The sequence below is a fragment of the Diuraphis noxia genome, unplaced genomic scaffold (genome assembly GCF_037042655.1).
Source record: "Diuraphis noxia isolate RWA-SAM2 unplaced genomic scaffold, SU_Dnox_SAM2 contig0002, whole genome shotgun sequence".
NCBI lineage: Eukaryota > Metazoa > Arthropoda > Insecta > Hemiptera > Aphididae > Diuraphis > Diuraphis noxia.
Genome location: NW_028301712.1, coordinates 74,350,735 through 74,373,188, shown reverse-complemented (window position 1 = coordinate 74,373,188; position 22,454 = coordinate 74,350,735). Strand labels below are relative to the sequence as shown.

The 22,454-nt window shown below is 29.6% G+C and overlaps 1 protein-coding gene across 1 annotated transcript in view; it reads left to right on the top strand.

The window, feature by feature from the left end:
- Positions 1-22,454, top strand: part of IRSp53 (Insulin receptor substrate 53 kDa) — a 111,487-nt gene that overhangs the window by 70,670 nt on the left and 18,363 nt on the right. The window contains exon 4 of the mRNA XM_089219293.1: positions 18,337-18,398. Coding sequence (XP_089075419.1) covers positions 18,337-18,398 — 62 coding nt within the window. The remainder of the gene's footprint in view (positions 1-18,336; positions 18,399-22,454) is intronic.

The window sequence follows — 22,454 nt, the reverse complement described above, 5'->3', positions numbered from 1 at the left end:
GTTTCACGATAGGTACCGAAAACAATAAAATAATGCAAATAAAAGCAATAATAACAATATTCGCAAGTTCAATAATATTGTAATAAATGGAAAAAAAAGTGTGTACTCATCTCGGACTATTATTAAACATAAAAACAAATTAACATCTAATGAAATGTGAACATTCAGTAGTTTAAATTGGGTAAATGTATTGCCCTGCCAACACTAACAAGATACAAATATTATAGCAGTGTTTGTTATACGGAGAACACGAGAATATGAAGTAATATATTATATTATGCAAAGCAATAAGCATTTCCACACAAGTTTAACAAGTTAAGGAATCCTTAGAGCAAAACTGAAACAAGATCAAAGATGTGGAAACTACATATTTCCCGAAAGAAACTTAAAAGTGTAATGTTAACTAAATTATATTAACAAAGCAAATGCAATTATGATCGTAATACTCGTAGGTAGCTAATAAGCGATTATTATTTTTATGCATAACAATAAATCAAAATCGTATAATTGAGTGTAATAAAAGTTTTGACTTGGCTCTAGTGTCGGGGTAGGTACATTAAACAGTGGAACAAAACTTGGGTTAAATTTTATTACAATATCTATACGAGTTGGATTTAACGTTTAGCGAGTGATATTATATGGTAGGAAAAAAGAAAACAGGCACGTGAACTGTTGTATTAGATTTCTCACTTAGAACATTTTTACTTCCTGAAGTGCTTACTATAATTTAGTACGTTTAAAATTCACAAACCGTCGTGCGTCGGTAACAATTTATTTGCTTTTATGCGTTTGCGAGTGTAATAAGGTGAGTGAAGAGAACGAGGCCTATTGTGGTTTTAGTTTTTAAAAAGGACTTTTAAGTGGAGTAAACACAACGTTTACGGAATCGCCCACTCGACCCCGTCGACCTTTTTTTCGCCTAAAAGGTATCGGATTTATGGTTTTTACTTAGTTACTATAAACTAAAGCACACTGAATGTTAAAAGAAAGACCTGCTGTTGTTGACAAGGATCTCTCGGCCGCATACTTCTCTGTGTAGTGTATAATGGGATTAGCAGTGTCTCCGGTGGTTGCAAGCGTTTGCAGTTTGAGAGAAAACAATCAACGATGAGGCGCCCCTAAGAAATTTGCATTTTGAGTACGGTTAAAAAACATTTAAATAAGTGGCTCCAGTTCGCAATCAGTGGATAAAAGAACCTGTATAGGTATTACCACGTACACTAAAACTTCAAAATGAAATCCCGGGTTAGGTTTGGTATAGAATGAAACTGGAAAGTTTTAATTGTCACTTTCTTCCACACCACAACGTATTATTATGGAAATAAGTTTTGTTAATCACGGAATATCATACACAAACGACAGAGGCAATTTGGTCTATAAATCTATATTTCATACAAAAAATAACACCGATAAAGAACAATACATTTAGAAATTCGGTGTATTTAACTCTATAAGAACATATTAGATAATTGTATTGACGGGAAATCCTTTCATGAACGTAATAGATTTTAGTTATATGATATTATAAAATTAATTTAATTAAATGTCAAGCGTAAATATTTTAACCGTTGGCTTAATTATAATAATATGATCAAAAGAAAATATTTCTACATTTAATTATACTCCTATAATCAATATTTATATGATATTTATATAATTACTGAAGGATAAATATAACAGCTCTACAACGTAATAAAATTGTCTTTAAAGTAAATATTAAGTATACTCTCATAAAATTAACATACTAATCAGATTGAATGAATACTGTTATATGTATACTATAAAGTAATAAGCGTACGTCATATTCATATTATAATGCCTAAAATGTAGTTTAAAGAGGGATAAAAGTATAAACAACCTAAAAAATCAAAAAGATAAATAAATATAAAGTAAAAGTTTCAAAATTAAACTCGTTGTTTCTAAACTCAAACTTTCTGTTTAGAAAGCTGTGTTTTACAATTAACTAAAAAGAATTCACTTTACTCCCTTATTTATTACAATGGTCAATTGTTATGTATGTTATATTTTACTTTAGTGAAAAGAATAAAAATAAAATTATAAATTATGCAAAAACTTCGTTTATAATATACTCGTAGACGTGATTATTAAAGCAAAATAAGGTTTCCAGACTATAGAAAACTTTAATCTAACTTTTTGTGTGTGCTACAAATTTATATAGCAACGTATTAATTCTGTAAACGACAGCCGATATTACTTTAGCATAAAAAGCCGTTTCTCTTCTGTCGAACGTTCGGGATGCAGAATTATTTTTATTTCTATATATATATATATATACAAGTTTAAGTCGATAAAAGTTTGTTTTCTTCCGATAGCACATTTTATTTATGTCACCCCACACATTATATTATATACCTTGCCCGGTTAATTTATATATATTTGCGCATGTCCAAACGCTCACGTAGGAGGGAGTACTCAATAACACTAAAATGCCATTATACACATAGGCCTCGGCTCGGCAGGGGACAAGTTTGAGAAGAAATCGGAATTTTTATGGATTTTATATAGTACACGCGAAATCAATCGGTTGATTAAACTATTAAAGCCAAAGTAGAATGTAGTATAATAGCTTCGATTGTCGCTAAGCCGCTAAGGATCTCTTCGGGCGCGACTTGGATGTAGTACGCATCCGCATACATCATATGTGTGGCTCACTAAACGTGATTATAATTTGATGTTAATTTATTGTACTCGATGGAGTAAATAATATGTTTCCGTTTTGTGGCTGAATATAGAGGATTTCACAATGCAGTCTGTGGTTGATCAAAGGCATAATTTCCTCGTAGCCATGCAGTGAAAACTACTCGGAAAGCCTTGCAACTAAGACAGTTGGGTTTTGCAAAGCTCATATTACACCTATATACATATTATTATTATAAATTACAATTTATAGTGTGAAAACTATGAATTTCGTAAGTGTTTTGTAGTTGACGTATGCTCGCCGGCCCCTTCACTCATAACGACCTTCCGTTTGAGCACACAAGTATGGACAAATAGAAAAACAAATATAAAAATATATATACGTACATTTATTAAAATTTAAATACCAGCCTAAACGTGTTAAAAAAAGGTACTAATAATAATAATATTAAGTGATGATAATTTCAAATTTGTTTCGGAATATTATTCGAAATGTATCTTATAAATCGAAAAAAAAAAACAATAAATGAGGGATGATTATATATTTTTTTATTTTATCTATATTTAGAAGACAAGTGTGCACTTATTTATTTTTACTTTAGTAAAAAATGTACCACTATTTGATCGTTTATAATAGATGAGATAAACGCATGAGGTACATAGTTTTTAAAAATAAATTTGAGAATCTATATAATATTTTACATATACCTATACCTAATACTCAACACACCATCATCCAGACACCGATGAAAACCTGCAGCGTAGCTTTCCCGGAAACTTCTTGTGACGAAATTTGCGCGTACCTTCATCCGTGACATACACAAATACCTACGATTACATTATACCGTTCGCCTCACGTAGTCGCCGTACTAACAAACCGTGTTAACGAACATTTTTCGCACGGTCTACCGAACCTCCACGCGTTTCGAATATGATGACGACCGTTTCTCGGCTGAAAGGAGTTATGATAACATTATAATATCGTAGAATATCAAAGACCACGGTGGCTGCTGCAGAAAGTCAAATGCGTATATAATATATATATATAATAATAATATGCGCTTGGATTAGTCGAACATCCCGCGGAAACCCTCGTGGGAAATCTCTTCCGGTCGCCGTTTGTAACCTGCGCCGTCAAAACCGCGCCGACTTGCAGCTCAAATGCTATACGAGTACTTTATGCGAATGATCGTTTACGTACGTCACATGACTATTATAATATGTCGTGGTTTGAAAGATCCATAATAATTGGCGTGTTAAACACTGGAAACTACGAAACGGTTGTCGAACGCGTCTCGTAAAACATTTTCAATAAATCCGATACCGCAGAGATCTGAACGTGGGAAATCGATGATTATGCGTAACAATCATTACGTAATAATAGGCCACATGTTTCCGGGGAAATATATTGGATTTCCTCAAGCCAGACGCCTGGAGAGTGCAAAAACAGCCACTCGAATGTTTGATGCTGCAGCCAAATTTGTTGAACCGTTTATTGAACAATCATTTTCAAATCTATTTCACAAAATGTACTTTTAAATGCTTATATAGGTACTATATAATAATATGTAGTTATTATGATATCGTCTATAAGAGCTCTTCATGAGACGCGGTATTTGCACAGATATATGTGTCTGGTCTGCAGGGGTGAATAGCGCAGTGAATTACGCAAGAAATGACTAAATATATTTTTAAAATGAGAAAAAACAAAGTAAACAAAATTATACGATTTAAAATCACTAAATAAAATTATTTTCTATTAATGCGTTTGTTGCCAGTTCATATATCTGGTTATTATTAAAATATTTATCCGTGATTGGGGATTAGTATAGAAATCATAATAATTTTTAAACATGCTGGGCATCGTATACGAATACAAATAATACGTATTTTAATACAAATAAATATATATATATAATATTTATACGTAGTCTGCCGTCGCCCGTCTATATATTGTATAGTCTGTGCGGGTTTTACTACAATGGATGTTGTTGGACGACAGACGGAACTCATTCACCTGCACTGCTGGATTGCGAACGACGAAAAACCACAGACAGTTGATCGAATGGTTGTGTTCTCGATTTCACCAGCGTGTCCCGGAGGGTGGTTTTCGCCCCGACAAATCCCTATCGCGTCGCGGTCGTATATGTACCTTCGCGTCCGGCTTGACTGTTTTAATTAAAACCGCCAGAGCCGCAGCACCTCGTCTCGTCTAAACATACACACACACACACACACACGCGTATATAGGTATTATATAATATAATAATAATAATAATAGTGTGAAGATTGTTCAGTGTATTATATATGTGTACGTGCAAACAGCCACCTTCCAGTGGGTGATACCGTCACCGTTGCACGCGTGGCCTGATGGGTGAGTGGGTGGAGGTGGTTTAAGGGGATTCCAAATGGAATATTTTTCGCCTCTCCCCAGAGACCCCTAGGTATAAACGTCATTACGGCAGGAATTGAACCATTAGCCCTTAATAAACAATAGTTTATAATCCTGTCCAGGAATTCTGCGATTGCGTTGGCCATGCGTAGGCATAAATAAAGGTGTATATATATATACACGCAGGTACATTATAACTACTGTTTCTGTGTGTCGTCTGTCAGGCCCCAAAACGAAGGCGGGTGGCGGGCCACGGGTTTTGACGTTCATATAAATAATGTATGTTGACTAAATTATCCCATTTACATCTCTCTAATATTAAAATCGAAAGTATTTTCGTATTTTACTATATTATACAATTTATAGGCACAACATTGTGCGTAATATTTATGTTTTTAGAAAAGTTTTTACATAATTCCATTTCATAGAAGTTGTAAATTAACTAAACCAAATATTTATCGAGAACATTAATTAATTAATATTAAAATTACGATAAAAATGTATTTTTCAGAATAAATAGTATTTTGTGCAGCGAGTACTAATAAACGTTTTTCGAAAACTTGTCTCTCATCTCACATCTCACGACGATATTATTTGCGTATATATTTGAGATCAAATAGTAATATTTTATTTCGTGTAAAGTTGTAACAAGTTTATTAAAATTGACTTTGGTGATAAAATTACGCTGCAGTGGTATTCACAAGGGGAAACAACAGAAAATCAAATTTTCTCGCACATAAAAATAATTAAAAAAGCTTCCTTTTTACGAGCGGTACGCAGCTATACACGGTACGTATTGCGACGACGTAATGGATTTGCGCTATTTCGCTGTTTACTCTGCACGACGGGGGTGAACAGTCGTTTATTATCATTTTTTTCAGACAAGATCGACGACAGTCATTTTTCGGAAGACAATCTTAACAATAATAATAATAATAAAAAAAGGAAAACTGCACATCAACCCGACTGCCGTTGACGGTACAAATTCGACTGGCTGGTGATTTATAAACGAGTCGGAACTTTTAATATTCTACGGCACGACTCGCGTCGAGTTTCGAGTTTCGACCAATAATAGATCGTTATCGAGCATTTCGGCAACGCTTTTGCCATACAATGACTGAGTTTCAATGGAAAACGGATTATACGCTTCTAAACGGTCTTCGAGCTAACGGCAAAAAGGCAAAAGGTCGGCAGCGGCGGCGGTCTCGCCAGAGTTTTGGCAATGGTACAACAGCTAGCGGCACGGCGTCAACGTGCACTATTACTCTGTTGATGTTACATGGCAGAACACGACTTATTCGCATTGTTTTTAGCGCCTGGAACAGTTTTGGTTCTTTAGACGTCCAAAACACGCTTTCCTCCCTCGGGAACGACAACGGCTACAACGACGACGACGACAAAATTATAGAAGAACGAAAAATAAAGAATTGTTGTTCGGCGAATTTTTCTGCAGCAATCTTCCTCGCTACAGCATCATTAACATCATTATATTATTATTCATACTTTACGATATTATAACGTGTATAATATTATAATATTGACTTTTTATTGAGCACAGCGACGCGAAGAATTCAATAAACTGTGCACATAATATTATTATGAACGAAGTGAAAAACACTTTATTACAATATGACGTGATGTTTATCACTTATTTATTAATCGCTATAGCAGTATAGCGTGTACTGCACTGAGCATTTGAATGAAACGCAATTATATTAACCTAATGAATTGAGTATTACGACCAATTTAAATTTAAACGAAATAAATTATGCGTAAATCAAAATTGTCTTGTTTAACAGATATCGTAAGATTACAATATTTATTATTCAGAATATTATTGAAACATTATTACATAACGTTATAATTTATAAAGATACGAAAAAAAAATTAACAGCACATCAAATATTATTGGTAATTACAAGCACGAATGTAATAATATTTTTGATCTCACATTACATTTATCTGAAATTCACAGGCGGTAATATTGGATAGGAGTTTACGAGAGCTTAGTTCACTCAAACAATTAATCTCTCCCTTCTTAAAATTGAATTATATTTTGGTCTATTTTTAGAAGTCAATAGTTTATATTCCTATAATATATAACATATCTCATCGCGAAATTAGAAACATTTTGTCTAACTATAAAGGAGGTAAATTATTGAAAACATTGACAATTTTTTATTATTTTTTATTCAACAAAATATCGTGTATTTTTTACTGACATTGCGTTTGTATATAATATTATTATATATATTGTGTCATTAAAAAACATGTAGTATTTAACATTAATTGAACAAAAATTACTTGAAACATAGATAAGAGGGGGGTGTGATATGCGAATTAGTTTTTCTGTATATTTTAGTAAATTAATTCATTTAAACACCCACGAGAGCGTCGTGAGCTCAAGTACAGTATATTATAATTACAGTACAATCTATTAAGGCATTAAGCTTAATACAAAACAAAATACACGTTACAAGTAATAAAAGAAATTAAAAATAGATAATAAGTTAACTAAAAATTAGAAAACTTAATTTGAGATGAGGTAAAAAGTGTAAATTAAATAATATAAAATATTTATAATGATAGACACGACATTGTCGACATTATATTATAATTATTGAAAAATCGATTGAACGAGATAAGACCAACTTAAAATATACCAGCCGTTCAATGTTTTTGACGAAATCGTCAAATCCTCCCACGAAATTCTACCCGAATTTTCCCATGGCTATGCCGAAGTGCACAGTACCGAGCTAACTTGCGAGACTCAAAACTACGGCCGATTACATTATTATTATAAATCACTCTGGCGAATCCGAAAGAATTAAACAAAGTATACATCTCGAGTGGAGTGTCTACTCGTTAAATGCGTCCGTTTCGTTGTTGCCGTCGAGGTAGGTACATATTATTATTTCTTATTGCCGTGTAATATAACAAACGCAAATATATAAAGCAATATATTATCATGCGCTGAGCCTCGACGGGCGGCGGAAAATATATATTCCGCGCGAGCCAAACACAATACGACGCGAGAAATCCGCTGGTGCTTTTTAGACGCGTATTCGATATAATATTGTTTTATTTCCACCGTTTTATTTACGCGCGAGTTTCACGCGAAATATCAGTTTTCAACGTTACAATAACAGTAATAATAATATATTATATATATATATATATATATATATATATATATTATTATGTCATGACGTATACACGCGCATTATGATAGTAATAATAATAATATGGGTGCTTGGCGGGCAACAGCTGCGGCGTGGCGTCAGACGTTATTGTAGGTACCTAACTCTTAAAATATTATATTATCGTTATATGCCTGCCTATAACTAATTTACCTACCGAAAGACACTTACCGTTTTGCGATAAATCGTTTTCGATTTTTTGACGGGGCCCCATTTCACCTAGCGACGCGTATAATACCGCGGCGATAACTCTTTTACGGTTCACTTTCAGACCGATTGATGTCGAACGCATTATAATAGCTAATATACTTATATACTAATATATTATTATTATACAGCGACCTACACGAGTTTCGCACAATATCGCGTGAGTCGTAGTATGTATTATAAAATGCATTAAAATATTGTTATTATTAATACCAATATACCCATCGTATTCGCTTGAACCAGTTGTAATTGTCAGAGTTCAATACGTGACTGGCAGAATCTAGCGAAAGAATGTCTTCAAAGCGAGGCGGTATGTAGGTCGTCCCTATTCACGGCGGCTTAGATGTTATTCTGCTAATTCTTATTCCCATCGCTAATGTTTTTTTTTCCTAATGAAGTCGAGGGTTAAAAGTGAATGTACTAAGATTACAACTGTAATAGTCGCAGTTATTCAATGCATATTATAATAGCATTATATAGCGTCAATAAAATGGAAATAAGACGCACGAAGTAAAAATAGCTGCCAATACTGGACGAACCATTTAACGTGAGACACACTCATTATTTCAAAAATTATTGACGTTATTACTGTTTTTACATAGTTATTAGCAGGGCTAGGATTTGTATGCAATAAAAAATTGTAATATGCATTTTATTTACCAAAATATGCATTTTAAATTTTATAAGATAAACACAAAATATAAATATAGTTACCTACAAAAAAAATATTTATCTATTGAAATCCATCAGTGGTCTTAAAATAATATAAAACTATAATTGAGAAATAAAATAAAATAATTTAGGAATAAAATTTTTAATCCACATTCACTATTTACTTGCTATGACCACATATTGTTTTAAATTTTCGAAAATAGATGATTGGCGATTGGATCGTATTATGGCTTTGTATTGACTGAAGCTCCGTTTAACGTCATAATATGATGTAGGTAGTTGGCGCATATTTAAGTAAAGAAATTTGTCCTGGTGTTAGGTTTCAACTGAAATTGTCCTCATCCGATTCACCCTTTAATATTTTATTTATTGAATGTAGAGTTTTAAATCCTTTATTTTTTTGTAAAATCAAGGATAATTTGTTCTTAACTTTATCTGCGATTCTTCCGTTACACTCAAGAAGTCGATCCCTAGCGTTTATTATAACTGTAGACTTTCATAAAGTGTTAAATTCTTATTTTGTAGTTTTTAATTATGACTTGGGATAAAAAGCCAAAATTACTTTTAATATATGCTATATTTATACATTAAAAAATTATAAATATTAATTACGAAATATGCAATAATATTCAGTTTATTCAATATATGCATTTTATCCAAAATATGCAAAAACATGCAAAATAAAAACACCACCATTTATCTCATCATGAGGTGATTCGTGGACATTACTGACAAAATTAATAATCAGAAGCCGCAAAAAAAACATGCTGTAGCATACAAATCCTAGCCCTGGGCATTACAAACGATATTATTCAAAAACATCAAAATGTTTTATTATTTTTAATGACGGCAAACATTTTTTATTTTTTATTCCAAAGCAGAATATAACGTTTTGATAGTATTTCGATATGGTTAATATACCAATCGTATCTTGAACGTTTATGTGTTATAAATTTAATATTTAAATTTTTTTAAGCCGATTAGTGAAGTGATACAGGAGTACCCCGTACAATTTTGATCCAAAACTCCGCTCATATAAGCTTTAAATATTTATAAATAATAAGCTTTAATAGTCAAAAATTTTATTTTGATAGATAAAAGTACTCCAAACAATACTCTGCTTTACAATATAAAATGTAAAATGTTTGTTGGCATTCGAAAATCATGCAAAAGAGTAACAACTGAAAAAATATAACGGTAAAAATAGTAAAAATTATTACTCAATTAATTGTAATAACTTAAGATTATGTGCAAGAAGAGTGTTATATATTTCCAAACATCTTTGCTGATTGTATTAAAGATGGTGTCTCCTGTTAAATTCATCGTTACATATAAAAATAGCCGATATCTACCAGCTACAGCTACAAATTATGTTACTGTTATTTTTTTTTATTTTTTTATCAATTTAAACCTAATTATAATATTTTTAACATTTCAAACGTACCAATTAATACCACTTCTTCTGATTGCTTTCTGTTTGTATTGTTTTAATAATTAATAAAAGAAACTATATAGGACATAGCTACGTATTCTTTGAAGTTTTATTTTTATTTTTGTAACAACACAACTTCTGGAAATTAAATTAGTTACCTACCTGTACTGTGATTTCTTAGCATTTTTTTAATTTTTAATGAAATTCAGAGTGCAAGAATTATAAAAATATCAAATCTTAAAGTTTGGAGAATATACTAATTATTTAGCAACTAATCTGAATACATATTATGTATTTGTATATAAAACTTAGAAATTGTAACCAGAATAGAAAAATAAATATGTCTAAAAATTATAAAATTATAAAATATCACTATTTATTTATTAAGAAATGTTGTCGTTAACACTGGCCTATGACTGAGAAGATATATTATATATATTTTTTATATTATAGTGGAGGGGATCAATGTATGTTTTTTATTTGATTCTTGTTAATGGTTTATCCATTACCTCTTCCCATCTGGCTACTGGCTACTATTATAATTTTTACAATACTTTTATAATACTTTTACTTTTTTTTGTTGGATCTTCAATTGGTTTTTTCTATATAATCAGTATTATCATCGAAATTAAAAATGTTTGGTGGAACCTGCACTATACAGTATACATATTTAATTTTTGTTTTTGTTATTGCGCGCTAATACAATGTTAATGTAGCTATACATTTTATGATTATGTAATTATTTATGTGTATAATACTATCATATGCAGTACAACTAGTTTGTACTAAACATTACTGTTTTATGTTTTTAATGAAAATGTCGTTTATTATCTATACAACCGATCTTTGACGGTTACTCATTAATGTAGATTCACCATTTTCTATTTAATTTGACCCATATGCTTAGTCAGTCACCTCGAGGCCAAATTACATTTGCATAAGACTAAGATATTGGAACACACATACTCGTTAAGCCGTTATTATAATTACATCGACCTTTCAGACTCGATAATATTATAAGTCACTGTGAACCATAACTTGACTACAACTAGTTCACATAACTCTTACATTTTATATCATTTTTTTTTTTAAACTTAATACACATGCGCGTATTATCCTCGCTAAGAAAATGGTTTCATGTACACTTGTTGGTTACCTTTATATCCGTGTAGGTATCGCTCAGCTAAAAAAACATTTGCATGATTTAAGATCTTATATTAGTTATTATATTTTAAATTTTGCAAAATGCGTGCGGATTTGAAATCATATTATTTTAAAAATCGTAGGTATGTGTTTATGGTTTTGGATATTTGACGCGAATTGCTTCAAGGACATATAATAATTAATAGAAATTACATAAAAAGAGGAACTAACGAACGAAAAAACTAATAAATATATCATATAGGAAAATAGGTACGGTCAGCTGTCTAAACTCGATGTATCTATTCGTTTATTAATTTGTTTTAAACGCAATTATTCATTTAAAAAAAAAAACAAAAACAACAACAAAGTAATTTTAAATTTTAAATTAACTATCAAAAAAAAAAAAAAAAAAACAGCACAACAAAGTTCTAGATTCTAGATATCGTTAATTCCCAGTCAAGTGTCAAAATATTAATTTTACTATTATAATATTACATATACCTATTGTGCTACGTTGTACAAATTGTGTATATCAAATTGTAAGATAAAAAAAAAAATAATAGTAATCTATCAATATTGAAATTGTTATTGGATAATATAATATATACAGTTAACGAGTGAAAAAACAATTTTTATCAGCACTTTGTTATTCTGCAGTTATTCAATACATAATATTTGAATGCATATACAACCACTTCACTTTATAAATTTCTTTGATTTCTTTTCTTGTATTTATCTCTATAAGAAAACATAAAAACGCGTTGAACTTTGTGATCGTAAAACATCCGAATATCGAACACCCTCCATAAAAATTACGTGAGAGTTCATGACAATCGTGATTTAGAGGTATAGAAGATGTATACGGTATATATATATATATAAACACATATTTATCTAAATATTTATATTAATATTATATACACACAAAACGAGTATTCCAAGGAGCTTCCTGCACGAAAACGGGTTAACTATGGGGGAGCACAACTAAAAATAAAATAGAAATGCAGACGATTACATAAAAATAACACCATCATCGGTGGGTGCGTAGTTTTATTTTAAGTGTCGAAAACCCATTTATAAATATAATAAATACAATTAAATACAATAATATGTATTTTCAAAATCGAATGCCACATTCGATGGCTGATGCTTATATTATTTTTTATGACGAATCGTTGATGGTGAATATAATAATATTACACATCATTGTTTAGTGGTACCTATATATTTATATACACATGTAATACCTATACAAGTTTCAATATATTTTATATACCTAGTACATAATAATAAATTATATAACATAGAAGTGCTGAGTCCATACCATATTTTATAGTTCACCTTAAGTATATTATATATATTTAATCAATTTCGTTTCATTAATGTGTGAATTTCACTTATAAAATAAATGTCATCATTAACAGTAAGTTTATTTTAGATTTAGAGATAGAATATTATTCATAAGTAGTATTTTGGCATCCCCCAATGTGCCACGGAGGTAGAAGCTACATGGTATAATACTATATTCAACTTTTCTGTTTTAAATATTATTAAATCTGTCTACACTATTATGGATGACAGTCTTGTAAATCATTTGAATAAATGTGTTCAAACTGTTTTATAGTATGTATTTAGAATACCTTTTAAATTAATTAGATATCTAGAATATATTTTATTATAATGCTATTAAATGGGATTATAATATAGGCTATATTACTTACTATTAATAAATTACAATATTTATTTTTAACCCACTCGTACAATTAAATTATAAAATTTATAAAGTTATTGAAAAAATTAAAATACATTTAAAGAATTTTTATTTTTTAGAATTTTTGAAAATATTGGTCATCTCTGTTGTCCGTGACTCTATTTAAAAAAAAAAAAAAAAGGTTTAAAGCCATCATAGCTGTAGAGGTATGACGTATAACCATTTATACGGATGTAAATCTTGATCCTCACTGCGGTTATCCGTTGGTGCAGATATATATATATATATATATTATATTCAAGCTTGGCTTGAATCTTGGTATATATACACACGCATACACACAACACACACCATAAGTACGTATGCGGTCAAAAGGCAAATGGCCCGAAAATTATAACAAATAGATACAAGCGTTCCGAGCCGGTCTAGTTTTTATGTATTTGGCCTCGGGACGACGTTGTCTCGATATCAGAGAGAGACGTGAGAATAGCAAGGAGGAAGAGTAGGACAGCGGCGATATGATGAAGAGGTTGGCGTGCGAAATTCCGTTCCGGCGGCGGCGTCTGCGAATTGCGGTTCGTCCGGTTTGAGTAATCGTCGTCATCGCCATCGTCTCCGGACCTAAATCGGACAAATCGTTTTGCACCCGATTGTCAGACATTTGTCTCAACCCATTTGTAAATCTTCTCCTTAGTGTATTATTTTTTCTCTCTATTTGATATATCCCTCATACGAGTGTGTTACGTCGCGATTGTCACGGAAACACACAAATGCGGTGCTTTACAGTTACATAATAATAATAATTGCGATTCCGCGTGAATAATCACAATAAAGTATTTTTCGATTTTTGACGTGGACGTACAAGAAAATCGACGGGTGGCGCATATATTATAATAAAACAGGTTATTATTTCTTCTTCCGCAAACAAAATGGCTGATTCGTTTCCGCACGCAGTGCAAAGATTGTCGAGTTGTCAAATAATAATATAATAATATCATATACCTGCGTTATGTATGTTATAACACTTTAAAGTTTTAAATAAATAAACAATATTATAATATGGTATCGCAACTGACATGTACGATGTACCTACTTACAAAGTTTTTCATGTTTAATTGCGTGCAGTGCAATGTGAGACGTGATAAAAAAAATGACATATAAAAAAAATATTGGTATAAACCCCGTCAAAGAAAGCAAATTAAACTTATAAATAACAACAAATATTCGTAGAAAACCCCACAGTATAATAATATTATAGCGCGTAAAGTCTGCAATCATCGTCATGTTGTTATTATGGATTCGATTGAACATGCTTTTTTCGTAAAAAGAATAAATTTTGAAAACCCATCGCGCGATGCCTGTTCAATAATAATAATGTACTTCCCACAATAATATCATGTGGTTTTTTTTTTTCGCGCACCCACTCCACGAAGGTTGTACGACACAAGAATTGATTTTTGAACCTTTGAATTCGTTATCGTTTTGTCAAAATGTTTGGTTTATGTACGACGGTAAAAGATACGTTTGAGCGTCATTTTGCCAAATATTATAAATTATAATATTATGATACAAAATCTATATAATAATACATATTATATTATGAAAAAATATGCATAGCATATTGTTCCGATATGAATATTTAGAGTTTTTAAATATAATGATTATAACTCAAAGACGAAATTCATATTATTTTCGTATAATATATTATACAATGGTTTTATCAAGATATTCTTATTTTAATTGTATACAAAATTATAAAAATATTGGATATTTTTTGTGTTTATAGTCATCTGATGCATACAAATCAGTGAAAAAATTACACATAAAACTAGTAATAAGTATAGTATACTATATTTGTGTACTGCTGCGATTTTCGGGGAAACAAAATATAACAATTATCACGTATTACGAAGTGAGTACCTATAGGAGATACACATGTGTTAAATTCTGTGCATATTTCAGAGGAAATTAAAATTCATGATGAATAATGGTATACCTATTATTTCTTAAGAGAAAAAAATGGGCCATAGTATAATTTAAAATACATTTTAAGCCAGATATTTTGTAGTTAGAATATATAAATGTTCAAGAACTCATGACATTTGTTATATTTTTGTTTAGTATGTAAACCATAAAGTAAGTAAAATTAGAAAGGTTAATGCCATATAGGTACCACTGTCGTTATTTTTTGTGTTTTATCACTAAATTATGCTTTTATTTGTTTGTGTAACGTTTATATACGCGAAAGTATAGAAAACGTCATTATTTTTTATTTTTATTTCACTTATCACTTAATATATTATATTATAATACTTATGAGTTACCAGTTATACAACAAGTTTCTAAACTTCAACTGACCTTTATACAATATTTTGAATGAGTAAAATGTATGCATAATAATAATATTGTCGACTTTCGAGAATTTATACACAATACTATCACTACAATTAATAAAAAAATATATCTCTATAACTAAAATAAATTTTCTTTAAAATAAATGTTTGTAAATTTAACATTTGATTAGATTCACACATCATAATTTATAAGACATTAGTTAAAAGAAAATAATATGAGAAAAAAACAATAACTGTTTCCTTATTTTTATCACTTTCGATTTATATATATTAATTTCACATATTCTCTTGTATTGAATTTTAGGTTTTTTCTTTAAATAATAAATATCTTTAAGATTCCTTTCAATATTTTATATCGATTATTATTATAGTCATCACATTTTAGAAGTTAACTGCGTGTTAAATCATACTAAAGTGTATTAATGTTGGCGTAATTGTCGCAAAAACATCTTAAGAGCTTAGCACTTTAAAGTTGTAAGGTATTTTTTTATGTGTGTCTTCCACTCTAATTACACCTTACATACTCAAAGAGGATTTAAACAGGCGTCGTATCGGTGAAGTAATTAAGTTCTATCCCAAAAAAGCGATCAGATGTTTGCTGGAGGGGATGAGTGAGGAAGAGGGAGGGAGTTGTGATAATCCATTTTGCTTGGTAGCATTTTAGAGGTTTTAATCGAATCCGTTCGCTTAATTAACGTTTGACAACCAATTACAATTTTAAATAAACATATGCTTCGGAATTTAAATTAAGTACTATTTAATTTACTAATGGAAAATAATTTAAAATAATAATTTAGTTTTTGAGATTCATCATTTGTCAGCGTTATTATTTCCATAGCAATCATTTCTTAATATTTATTTGATAAAAAATGATAGAATCTAATATAAAACCGGTAATTTTTATTGAATAAACTAACATTCAATTTTGTTAAAATATTACATAAAATGTAAAGGAGATAAAATGTAGAAGTTACTTTTTTCCTTTTTTTAGAAAAGCCGTTTATAGTTTTACGGTTAATTTATGGTTCATTAACAATTATTTAATACATTTCAATTGACATGGTTAATAAATAACAGATCAAAAAAATTGAAAATTATTATATACTCGTATTTTGTGAATACAAATGTACAGTTCATTAATAATTAAAATACTTAAACATTTTAGATACATAAAATTAGAATTAACCATTAACTCATAGATATTATACATCTTAATTCGCGGTATTGATAGAAGTTGAAATTTATTAACATCGTTGACGGCGAAAAAAGGATTTTCAAAAATAAATTGTACAACATTAATTGTATTACGAGTATATAAAAGAATCAAAAAAATTGTTTTCTTTCTACAAATTTAATAATTATAAAATATTATAGTTGTCAAAACATTTTGAATTTTTATGATTTTTAAAATGGGCTGAACGTTTGGGAACATTCATATTAATGTTAATGTTGTATTATTTTTTAAATTTGACACGATTTCCTGGAAAATTCCTAAAATGTTCTGTTTAAAGTATGTATGTATTATTTGTGTCAGATTTCTGACCCTTAGAAATATGAAATGAAAAATGTTGATGACCTACTGAACTAGAAATCATACATTTTTGCGGAATCAATAAATATTTATATATCAAATATTTACATAATACATATCAGACATTATATATCAGCTAGGAATAATAAATAATAATAATAATTTACAATGTCAGTTTTGATACATAATTATTTAATTATATTAATATAGTGATAAATTAAATAAAGAAACTTGATAAATTATGTATTATTATTATAAATGATAAATTTCAATAAACGGAATAGAGATTTTTATTTTATTTTATTAATAGTTAGATATGTTGTGGGTGCATGCGTTTATTCATTTGATTATGCATGAACTTGAACTTGAATTTAATTTTAATTTAAGAGATTGCATTTAAACATAAATTTAAAAAAAAACTTGAACATTTTTTTTTAAATATCAGTTATTACTATATTTGATGAATATTCAATTAAGTAAACGCATTAATTTATAATTACATTTTATGACCATATATTATGCATTGACTAATTTAACATACTTTACATTCGCTGATAAATCAACAATAACATAATTACATTTATAGACCTAATAAAACTACTTCGTTAGTAATTACTAATTTGTATAAGTACCTCTTTATGCAATGATGTTATTACTGATGAATTTGTCTATATTGATATTTTGTAATTTGTTACAAATATCAATTTTATTTATTACAATAATAATATAATAGTTGGTAAAGTTTAAAATGAGTAACAATTGAAAATTTAATTGGATAGAAAAATTAAACACCCCTCTGTTTTAAAATTAACAATTTATTTATAATCGAGAATATTGTCAGGGAAAGTAATAAACAAATTGATGGTATCACATGAGTGTTCTATGACACTATGCGCGTTATGTTGGTACTTATGTAAATCTTCAGTTTAATTTATGATCTGTGATACCGTACTCTCTTGAGTATCGTTTGTTATGGTAAAATGTATAGACTGTATAGTACCTACCATTAACGAAATTTTTTTTAATTACGTTACAGGTTCAGCACTTATGCAGATCGTTGAGGTTTACAAGGAAATCCAATCACAGCAGCTAAACATCGTAAGTTAAAAATACACAAATAAGTTAATTCATGTTGTATAGAAAAAATAGTTTATAAATTCCTTCTTCTGTTTTTGATCACATTATCATTTCTAAACCGGTGTACTGTAAACTATAAGCACATATCTAATGGTTTAACTGTTTAGATAATACAAATAGGTAATATAAGTTTTATATTCAGAAAATTAGAAAAAGTAAATTAAACCTAATAAAATTATTTAATACACGAATTTTCGATATTTTTAAAGTCAGAAATAGTAAAATAATCTAATTTAATTTGCTTCCAACAAAGTTCATAAATTATAACATATTATACAACCTAAATAGCATTTTTTAATATGTTAAAAAATATGAGAATGTCGAGAGGAATACTTATAGGATAGTAATCAAAAAAGGAAATTAGTATCCTACTTCGATGACCTGTTGGCTGTTAATATAAACTTTTATTATGAATAATTGATTAGTTTTGGATCCGTCCCTTAATTAATATTTCATCACGAATCGAAGTCAAAAAAATTACATTGAATTCTGTAATAAAATAATGTAAACAGCGGACGGTATACGAATGAAAAAAAAACGTATTTACAAAAAACTTAATGTAAAAGTATATTCAATATCCTCGGATGGTTGCATTATTTATCTAAAGGAGAACTATAATAATATGGCTTATAATTTATATATTATTATAATATTATTCAGACGTTTTTATAATATTTAATTAAAATTCAATATAACTTTTCTGATAACGAACATACATGTGATGCGTAATAATACTGTTTTTTTTTTATTTCGAAAATATATTTATCGAGCCATAGCAAAAATAACGTTTTCACAAACCTTTATTATACTATTATGTAAATTATTCAGTCTATTCATACCATGTGCCGACGACGTTTAAATCTTGTGCATCTGAATCGATTATAATATTCTATAAACATAATATATTATAATGCAGCCCCGTCTCTTTATATATTTTTTCGAAATCCTAAGAATTCAACAATAATATTAACTCGCCCAGGCGCACTTATGTTGTACAATAATTAGGTAAGTCCGTACATTATTGTCTTAGCGCTATGACTATATTATCTTGTCCATGATACTCGTTTGTTTTGTTTTTTGTAATCATACTTTGTGCGTACTTTTTTCCGCAAATACTCTCATTAAAAATCTAAAACGAATCCAACGGAGAATAAGTGTACAAAAAAATATGGGGAACATCGCATAACAATGTATAGAGCATTTCGATTTTAGCCCCAGGTTTTGTAAATTGTTCACAGTGAGAGAATTATTATAGTCATGCGAGGGTTCTGGCATTTATCCCACTCCCTCTCTCACACGCAAACACTCACAGACACTCACAGACTCACAACAGTAATAATTTCAGCCTAACTGCAGATCGTAGGCTACCCTCGTTTTCGCGCTAGTCGTTACAATCATTAACATAATAATATATCCTGTCGTCTCTTCTGTTCGTTCTGTTTTGCTCTTTTGGCGTTACAACTATTGGCCGGCATTGGAGGCGTTCGGTTACTGTATTATATTGGCGTTTAAATTCCATTGCCAGTCGGTAGCTTATTAATTTACACGCACATACTACATAATATGATTATTCTATTCGACCGTCAAATTTAACATTGTAGCGATACATTTTGTTTTTTATTTTATTTTTTTTTGAAATCATCATAATAACTTACAAAAAAATTTAATTATAAAAATTATTCACGATTATCTTTCTCTTTTAAGCTAAAAGTTTGTGTTAGAGAAATAAATAAATTAAAAATGTCCATTTATAATTATACACATGATATATATAATAACCGTACACCCACCCGATGACGTTCCGTTTATTATTACTGTAAGTAGCAGCTAGGTGGTATATCTACAGAGCATTAAATGTGCGCAATATAATATAGCACGCACTTTTGTAACACATTTTCCACTTTCTGTTCGGTATAATGTCACCCGACTCCGAGAAACAAATCTAAATGGTCATTAATCGACGGAATCGACATCTTATAGGTGAAACTATTAGCGAAAAATCGTAGAAAGTTAATACTTATAGTATATTATGTATTGCAGTATTTTGTCTTATTAATGGATTATAATTCATTTTTAATAATAGTCAAAACACTATCGGATAATTATCGTCATATTCAATTTAGGCCTCTAATTGGTATTACATATAACCATAACATGTAACTATATGGTATAGGTACCATAAAATCTAATACCTATTATATTAGACTTATTTTGTTACCGCCTACCGCCATGCAGACCGTCAATTAAACCGATTTCACTCATTTTTTTGATGTATACACATTTTAAACGTACAATAAATGTAGATAAATATTATTTATAAAAATGCATGAACCAAAAAGTGTTAAATTGTTATAACAAGCAGGTGTATGCTTGATTTATGTGCATTATACACGCAACAGTTTAAAATAATATTTTAACTGTATAAAAAAACAAAAATCACATCTCATTTTTACACCTGCAATAATTACAACTTTTGACCTCTTAAATTTAATGGACTATAAAAAATACAAATTTAAGAATGTGTATAAGTATTTAAAGTTTATGGTTTAATTGTGTTTGTAAAGAAAACTCACAAAATAACAACGAAACTTCGATTGTACCTATCTACTATAACTGCGTAATGAACAATATTAAACTTATCATTTAATAAGTGATTAGTGAGGATTTATAAATACGAATTTAACTTCGAATATTTGATCTAAGTTTTCGTATACTATGCCAACATTCAACTATATACAATTTCAAAACAGTAAACAAAACGAATTATATATCAATATCCTAACTCCTCTAGTTAATAATTCCATTTACAGAGTTCGGTTCATGGATATAATATGATTGAGTAGGCAACGCTTATTAAGACTTTTATAAGGTTCATTAAAATCTTAATCCAATTACCCATGAAAATATTTCGATACGCATTATACGTATTTAAGGAGAAGAAATTCGTGTTTTAACAGTTAACAAACCTTATACATTTTTGACAAGTATATAGTTGCGCAAAAGAACTTGGTGCCAAAGTTGTAGTAAATCAAATATTTTAATCATTTCATATATATACTAATTACTCAATATATAATTATAATAGGACTATAATATAATGGTCGATGTAATTTGATTGACTCGTCAAATATAAATGTCGTCTGCCGAAAGTTTTCTTTACTTAGAGAACCTTATCTGTGACTGTATCGGTCTTGAATTATGAACATAAGTCCGCATAGTCAAAATTAAAAATCAAATAGGTTTTTAGTGTTTAAACTTTAAATATTTCAGGTTTCTAATGAGAACCTGAGTACAAATGGTTTTTGTTTTTAGTACCGGCAGGTTCGTTGTAATTCCGGTTTTAGATCACCAAACGTGTACACAAAACATAATAAATTACGAGATTTAAGTTCCGATTTAACTTTTTTTTTTTTTTATTAAAAATAAAGTATATTTACAATCTATACATGTAAGTGTATAATGAGTAAGTGTGGTGACAGAGTAATAAGTAATATGTGAAAAAAAAAAAGAAAAAAGTAACAAGAGGAGGAAGGCTCCCAGCAGTGCCACCTGACCAGAAATTAGGGTTTGAGTTTATTTATTTAATTTTTTTTTTTTTTTATTTTTTTTTATTTAAGTTAGATGTTGAGGAGATCTCTTGGCCATTGCCTTTTTAACCTTCTAGGAATGATGGTTATCCTCTGATGTTATGTAATATTATTAGAGTAAATTGACATATTGTCGAACTATATATTGCATTAGTCGAAAATTGTTCGCTTGTGTTCGATCAACGGTATTTTAATAATACAACTCAAGAAAATGTTTATCATAAAATGTTGTATGCACTATACTATGTTCAGCGGGAGAACACGCTGATTCTGCGCATCCCCCTGCATCGAAACCGGTTGAGTAGGGAACCAGTTTTGGTCGTCACGCTGTGTGTTCTCTCGATGAACAGAATATATACTACTATCACAACTCGTATACAAATTGATTGAAAATATTGCCAGAAAAGTTTTCCTCCGAAAGTAGATAATA